Below are 8,630 nucleotides of genomic sequence, written 5' to 3' on the forward strand. Positions count from 1 at the left end.
GAAACAGAGGGGAAGAGAGGAGAGCACAGACAGAACAAGAAAGTGAAGAGGGAGCAGGAAAAGAAAAACATAACTCCCCTCTCTGTCTGTCGTCTCTCTTCTCTCTCTCTCTCTTCTCAATCTGGGGCTCCTCTCTCTCTCTCTCTCTCTACTGCCTTTTACTCCTGCTCTCCTGCTCTTCCTCTCTCTCTCCTCTCTCTTCTTCTCTCTCTCTTCTCTCTCGTACTCCTCTCTTCTCTCCTTCGTCTTCTCTCTCTCCTTCTCTCTCTTCTCTCTCTCTCTCCCTCTCTCTTCTCTCTCTCTGTGTGTCTCTCTCTCCCCCTCTCTCTCTCTCTCTCTCGGTGTGTCTCTTCTCTCTCTCTCTCTCTCTCTGTGTCTCTCTCTCCCTCTCTCCCAGAGTCAAACCAAATCATATTCCTAATGCAAGTACCAAACCAATCTCTTCAATGCATTGGAGTAATCTTTATAGTGCCTCCGTCACCTGGCTGTGTGTCCAGCTGAATAAAACCAGAAAAGCGGGCCAACAACCTCCAGCTGCTAAATGTATTAGAGCGCTAACCTATCTCTCTCGACTGGAAAATGCAGAGTCTAAGAGGATCTAGTCTGATTCAAGCCCTCTCAGCCTGTACTTCACCACTCACTGCAGAAGGCTTGACTGAAATTATGTTGTTTCACCTCATCTATTTCAATTCAGCTAGCTAAAAAACAGTTTTGTGTGATGGACCTGACTGACATAAAGCCTTTGAGTTGGTAGACAAGGTTAAGTCAATTCCATTATTCAATAAAATCAATCCACAAAAAAACAGAAATAGCTGAAAAGCAATTTTGAAATCCATTAGAAATCATAAGAGTTATGATTCTTTACTTAGCTACTGATTTGACTGAATGGAAATGGGATTGATACAGTAAGAGTCAAAACCTCTTGGTTAAATGTTCTCATCTCTCTCATTCCCTCTGCCCCTGGTCCTCCAGCGCCTGTCCAACGGCCCATGGAGTCGGCCCATGAGGCGGGCCAGGTGGTGGAGCTGCAGGACCTGCTGGAGAAGCAGAACTATGAGCTGGCCTCCAGATGAAGGAGCGCATTCTTCCCTTCCCTGTCGTCCCGCGTCTCCGAGGTGGAGCAGGAGCTGGACACCGCGCGCAAGGACCTCATCAAGACAGAGGAGATGAGTACCAAGTACCAGAGGGACATCAAAGAGGTGAGGAGAGAGGTACATTCAAATGAGATGCACCCACTCTCTAAGGAGAGACACTCACTCACTCACTCACTCACTCACTCACTCACTCACTCACTCACTCACTCACTCACACACACACACACTGTTAGTTGAGAGTTAGGGTTGTTGAGAACATACATTAACAAGCATGAGGGACATGTGCATTCACTCCCTCAACCTCCTATCTGATGACTTAGAGGAGTTACTGCCTCAGACAATCTGGATGGTTCTCAGAAAAGTAATGTATCCAGGCTTCTTTCTACACATTGGTACTCAGAGATGGTCTCTACTCATCTGTCCTGTGCTATAGGCAGACCATGATAGTCACACAATCACTGGCCCCTCTTATTTGGAGGAGAATTGAATGTCTATCCAGTGATGTGAATCAGAATGTGACCTGGCTCTTGGTCCACCTAGCTAGCGGCTAGCCCTGGTTTTCGATTGCTATTGGTTGCTAATGATGATGGCAGGCTTGGCTCAGGGAGTGAGATCCAGCTAGTACACTGATCTCAGATCCTTTATCAGCCCAGCCCTGTCTAAGTAATGACCACTGTCTGAGAACAGTGTTATATCATAACAACGCTGGAGGACATTTCCTTCCCCTCTATACACACACTCACTGAGACTCCATACAGGAAATTAACCGTAGGAGATTTAGGGAGATACTGTTTGTGCTGTTGAGAAGGAAATGTACTCAACTCTGTGTGTCTGTGCATTGTACATGTACATCTGTGTGTGTGCGTGTGTGTGTGTGTGTGTGTGCGTGCGCCTACAGGCTATGTGTCAGAAGGAGGACATGGAAGAGAGGATCGTCACTCTGGAGAAGCGGTACCTCAGCGCCCAGAGAGAGTCCACCTCCCTGCACGACATCAGRGACAAACTGGAGAATGAGCTGGCCAATAAGGAAGCCTTCCTCAGACAGGTCACTTACCCTCTTCCACCAATKRTAACTTTAACCATTAGAGTGGTGGGGGAGCTGGGGGGGATACAACACTGAACTAAGATCAGCATCTGAGGGATACTTTAACCTACAGCGGTGGTCCCCACTGACCCACTTTAAACCTTTGGTTTTAGGGTCACAACCCAGAAGGAATCAGAAGTGTCCCCACCGTGGGTTCCACCCACCTAGAAAAACCATGCCCTTTAGTACATGTTATCGCTAAGGCAAAACTCAATCCCATCTGGCGTCTCTGGTTTAACAAAACTCAATCCCATCTGGCGTCTCTGGTTCAAAGGAGATCTCCATGGGCTCAGGAGGCTGATCGTTCTCTACATTAAGGGAGTACCGTAGTTACAATAGCATACATAGTTGCTTAAATCCCCTGCGATCTGGAGAGTAACACACCGTTTGTTGCCAGTAGTGGATCAAGGATAATTCTCGTCTTTGATTAATAAGAGTTTCTAACATTCTGAAACGAGAGAGCATCTTGACATTGTGTTTAACTCTAGCTTTTGCGTATGGGTCAGGATTTTTATTGTAGTTACTTGAAGATGCTGTGTGGGTGGATGTGCATGGTTGCTGTGCCTGAGTTATTTGGTATTGTGAATAATGTTATGATTAAGGAGGGGGAGCAATCACAGATACAGCACCAACAGCTGAGCTCAAGGCAGATAGATTTTCATTAAAAAAATAGCCAAGCTATAGAGAACACACACATATACACACACACACATGAATCCGCATTGCTAGACAGAAAGTACTCTGTGCACATTTAAGCAATAAGTCCCGAGGAGATGTGGAATATGGCCAATATAGCAGGGCTKAGGGCTGTTCTTATGTACGTCGCAACGCGGAGTGCCTGGACACAGCCCTTAGCCGTGGTATATTGGCCATATATCACAAACCCCTGAGGTGCCTTACTGCTATTATAAACTGGTTACCAACGTTATTAAAGCAGTAAAAGTTCATGTTTTCTCATACCCGTGATATATGGTCTGATATACACAATCAATCAGTCAATGAAATGTATTTATAAGGCCCTTTTTACATCAGCTTAAAACCCCAAACAGCAAGCAATGCAGATGTAGAAGCACGGTGGCTAGGAAAAACTCCCTAGAAAGGCCAGAACCTAGGAAGAAACCTAGAGAGGAACCAGGCTCTGATGGGTGGCCAGGTGGAGAATATAACAGAACATGGCCAAGATGTTCAAATGTTCATATATGACCAGCAGGGTCAGATAATAATAATCACAGTGGTTGTAGAGTGGCAACAGGTCAGCACCTCAGGAGTAAATATCAGATTGTTTTTCATAGCCGATCATTCAGTTAGAGACAGCAGGTGCGGTACAGAAGAAAGTCCAAAATAGCAGGTCCGGGACAAGGCTGAGACAGGACGGGTCGGGAGACACTGGCAGGATATAACAGGCAGGATATAACCCAACCTACTTTGCCTAGGCACAGCCCCCACACCCCTAGAGGGATATCTTCAACCACCAACCTACTACCCTGAGACAAGGCCGAGTATATCCCACGAAGACTCCCCCACAGCACGAACTCAAGGGGGGCGCCAACCCGGACAGGAAGATCAAGTCAGTGACTCAACCCACTCAAGTGACGCACCTCTCCTAGGGACGGCATGGAAGAGCACCAGTAAGCCAGTGACTCAGCCCCCGTAATTGGGTTAGAGGCAGAGAATCCCAGTGGAGAGAGGGGAACCGGCCAGGCAGTATACCATGGCTGTCAGCCAATCAGCATTCAGGGCTCGAAACACCCAGTTTATAAAAGGAAATAAACCACAAGCAATTTCCATATGCAATTTTCTAAACGTACATTTCTAATCCAATGTTTGCCCTTGGTTTGTCTTTGGCATTGTTCCTTAGGTTCTTTCCAAGGCATCCTGACTCATTCCCTTGCCACTAGGACATTTGGGCTAAGTCTAACTGCGAACTCCAACCAGGGATGAGAGTTGAATGATACTCCATCCAGCAGCATTCTCAGAGCATGCAGAAATGAAGCCCCAAACCCTCKTATGGACCTAGCACTCACATCACACCACCACCCCTGCTGATCTGGTTTTTCTTGTTGCRGCGCCGATGGCCCTGCCCCAGTGCCTGGGCACTGACTTTTGAAGATGTGTTACTCAGTAGGGACGAAGAGGGGAGACAGAGAGATTAAAGGAAGGATGGAGAGAGAGGATGCAGGAAGTKGTTTTTTCCCCCAAAGCCAGTAGAGTGCTGGGCCTGTGTATACATAGAGTAGTAGTAAATACACAGTATAGCTGAGAGACACACACAGAGAGCCCTGGACTGGCTCCTCCAGGCCCCCCACGGACCCTAGCCCACTCATGTCTAATTACTGGGTATGGGCTGCCAGGGCCGATGCTATGGGTAGGACGGGAGCTTCTGTTGCTGTTGGAGACAGCTGCCAAATAGTCTCTGGAAATGGAACAGCCTGAAACTGAGCAGAGCCAGGATGAAGATTGACTGGGACATAGGGAAACAGAGGTTTCACTTTGTCTCTACTGCTGTACCTTAAATGATGTATACTAGGGGTGTGCATCTATCTCTTTCAATACGATTTGATACATATCTAGATATACYGGCTCCAATACGATATAGGAACGAGCTGGGCCTCTGAGCTGAATCCGTCTAATCTGACGTGTGTTTGTTTGTAAATGATGTATGTCTATGGTGTATGTACTATGTAAGGCACCTGACTTTACCACACAACTATCCAGATTAGGGTGGTAATGTTTTTTTCCCCCCACTTTCGTTCTGAAATCACCATCACCACTAATTAATTTATCATTTTTGCAGATTAAGTGTTGATCTAGTAATGTATCAATATGTATCGTTTACAAATTAGCTATGACATGGGCAATGAATATACAGCACAATTTTGGATTTCACCCCCATCTCCAAATCGAATGGTGTTTTTACGGAGTGAGATTATGTTCTCCTCTTGCTTCGGCGTGCAGTGAGCCTCACAAAGTGATTTTGGTCCTCGTTATGAAATTTTCAACTTTTTACCTGTATATAAGAACAATAACCATATGCACTGAATGTTTAAAACTGAACTACAAAACCTTTGCTGTTGTGAACCTGAACAATCAAAATCTAATATATCGTAAAACCCGTTCAGCAGGTATAGTCAGATGAGATTTACGTCTCCGGTAGTTCATTTTATTCCAGTAAAACACCATTTCAACAGCGCAAAGATACCAATAACTAGCAAATGACAGCGGTTGTCATTCAATGAATAAATCCTAATATCACGCAAGCTATTTTAGCATTTGACTGCTGAAGGTCCGTAATGTGCAAGATCAGGAACAGGCGCCTTGGTCAGTTTGGAAACTGGAACGGTGCGCAGTTTGCTATAGGCTACTGATATCGCCCGGGGTTGTTCAGCATGAGAGAAGAGGAGGAGCAGGGATTGAACCAAGGCGCAGCGTTTTGAAATGACATGATATTTTATTAAACAAAAACAGACGAAGACGAAAACGAACTATACTGATAACTAACAAAACAACAAACGATGTAGACAGACCTGAACGACGAACTTACATATAACACGAAGAACTCACGAACAGGAACAGACTACAAAAACCGAGACAGTCCGTATGGTGCGACAAACACTGACACAGGAGACAACCACCCACAAACAAACAGTGAACAACCACCTTAACATGACTCTCAATCAGAGGAAACGTCAAACACCTGCTCTGATTGAGAGCCATACCAGGCAACCAAAACCAACATAGAAACAGAAAACATAGACTGCCACCCCCAAAACTCACGCCCTGACAATAAACACATACAAAACAGGTCAGGAACGTGACAGTAATCAATGACTGCCAACACAGTTAAATGCAGTTGGACACTGAAGGAGAGGACGCATCAGCTGAGAGTATTTTCAGAAGATAGAATGGATTGAGTCAGGTATTTTCAGAAGATAGAATGGATTTGAGTCAGGTATTTTCAGAAGATAGAATCAAAACATTTTAGTGAACCAGCGATTCGTAACTTTTGAATTGATTTTCTGACCGATCCATCTGCATTTGATCGGTTTAGGTCCGCAGAACAATGCACTCGTATCTTAAACATTTGATTAGGGACCGATGTGTATCGGTGAATCATTACATCCCTAATGTATACTCTATATAGTGGAAGGTTGTCTGTGGTTCTGATATAGAATGACTTCAGTGTATACAACGTAAATCAAATCAAATGTTATTGTCACATACAAATCAAATTGTATGTGTCACATACACATGGTTAGCAGATGTTAATGCGAGTGTAGCGAAATGCTTGTGCTTCTAGTTCCGACAATGCAGTAATAACCAACGAGTAATCTAACCTAACAATTTCACAACAACTACCTTATACACACAAGTGTAAAGGGATGAAATAATATGTACATAAAAATATATGAATGAGTGATGGTACAGAATGGCATAGGCAAGATGCAGTAGATGTATAGAGTACAGTATACATATGAGATGAGTAATGTAGGGTATGTAAACATATAAAAGTGGCATTGTTTAAAGTGGCTAGTGGTACATGTATTACATAAAGATGGCAAGATGCAGTAGATGGTATAGAGTACAGTATATATATATGAGATTAGTAATGTAGGTATGTAAACATTATATTAAATGGCATTGTTTAAAGTGGCTAGTGATACATTTTTTACATCAATTTTTCCATACTAAAGTGGCTGATTTGAGTCAGTATGTTGGCAGCAGCCACTCAATGTTAGTGTGGCTGTTTAACAGTCTGATGGCCTTGAGATAGAAGCTGTTTTTCAGTCTCTCGTCCCTGCTTGATGCACCTGTACTGACCTCGCTTCTGGATGATAGCGAGGTGAACAGGCAGTGGCTCAGGTGGTTGTTGTCCTGATGATCTGTATGGCCTTCCTGTGACATCGGGTGGTGTAGGTGTCCTGGAGGCAGGTAGTTTGCCCCGGTGATGCGTTGTGCAGACCTCACTACCCTCTGGAAGCTTACGGTTGTGGGGGAGCAGTTGCCGTACAGCGGTGATACAGCCCGACAGGATGCTCCCGATTGTGCATCTGTAGAAGTTTGTGAGTGCTTTTGTGACAAGCCAAATTCTTCAGCCTCCTCAGGTTGAAGAGCGTGTTGCGCTTTCTTCACCACGCTGTCTGTGTGGTGGGCCATTTCAGTTTGTCCGTGATGTGTACGCCAAGAACTTTCCACCTTCTCCACTACTGTCCCGTCGATGTGGATAGGGGGTGCTCCCTCTGCTATTTCCTGAAGTCCACGATCATCTCCTTTGTTTTGTTGACATTGAGTATGGTATTTTCCTGACACCACACTCCGAGGGCCCTCACCTCCTCCCTGTAGCCGTCTCGTTGTTCTTGGTAATCAAGCCTACCACTGTAGGTCTCTGCAACTTGATGATTGAGTTGGAGGCGTGCATGGCCACGCAGTCATGGGTGAACAGGGAGTACAGGAGAGGGCTGAGAACGCACCCTTGTGGGGTCCAAGTGTTGAGGATCAGCGGGGTGGAGTTTCCTACTCTCACCAACTGGGGGCGGCCCGTCAGAAAGTCCAGGACCCAGTTGCACATGGCGGGGTCGAGACCCAGGGTCTTGAGCTTAATGATTAGTTTGGATGGTACTATGGTGTTAAATGCTAATCTGTAGTCGATGAACAGCACTCTTACATAGGTAATTCCTCTTGTCCAGATGGGTTATGGCAGTGTGCAGTGTGATTGCGATTGCGTCGTCTGTGGACCTATTAGAGCGGTAAGCAAATTGGAGTGGGTCTAGGGTGTCAGGTAGGGTGGTATGATCCTTGACTAGTCTCTCAAAGCACTTCATGATGACGGAAGTGAGTGCTACGTGGCGATAGTCGTTTAGCTCAGTTACCTTAGCTTTCTTGGGAACAGGAACAATGGTTACCCTCTTGAAGCATGTGGGAACAGCAGACGGGAATAGGGATTGATTSAMTATGTCTGTTAACACGCCTGCCAGCTGGTCTGCGCATGCTCTGAGGACGCGGCTGGGGATGCCGTCTGGGCCGGCAGCCTTGTGAGGGTTAACACATTTAAATGTTTTACTCACGTTGGCTGCGGTATGTATACTGTATTCTGTTCTATATGTATTACATGTGACTTAGTTTGTCCAGAAATACTCAGATAACGCTCTTGAGATTGGCATTGAGTGGTACTCCATGTGTGATATGGGACGAGGTCATAAGTCACAATGTTTCCCTCTGTGTGTGTGTTTCCCTGTGTGTTTCCCTGTGTGTTTCCCTGTGTGTTTCCCTCTGTGTGTGTGTTTCCCTGTGTGTTTCCCTGTGTGTTTCCCCTGTGCGTTGTTGTTCCTGTGTTTCCTCGTTTTTGTACTTGTGTTTCCCTGTGCGTTGTGTGTGTTTCCCTGTGTGTTCCCTGTGCGGTGTGTTTTGTTTTCCCTGTGCATGCGATGGCTGCTGTGTGTTGCAGATGGAGGATA

The 8,630-nt window shown here is 45.6% G+C and overlaps 1 protein-coding gene across 1 annotated transcript in view; it reads left to right on the forward strand.

Moving 5' to 3' along the window:
* ppfia2 (PTPRF interacting protein alpha 2) overlaps positions 1 to 8,630 on the forward strand; it is an 81,679-nt gene that overhangs the window by 12,702 nt on the left and 60,347 nt on the right. Inside the window, 3 exon segments of the mRNA XM_070436465.1 lie at positions 973 to 985; positions 988 to 1,199; positions 1,993 to 2,208. Of these exon segments, the coding sequence (XP_070292566.1) occupies positions 973 to 985; positions 988 to 1,199; positions 1,993 to 2,208 (441 nt within the window).

This window comes from Salvelinus sp. IW2-2015, linkage group LG3 (genome assembly GCF_002910315.2).
Source record: "Salvelinus sp. IW2-2015 linkage group LG3, ASM291031v2, whole genome shotgun sequence".
Taxonomy (NCBI): Eukaryota; Metazoa; Chordata; class Actinopteri; order Salmoniformes; family Salmonidae; genus Salvelinus; species Salvelinus sp. IW2-2015.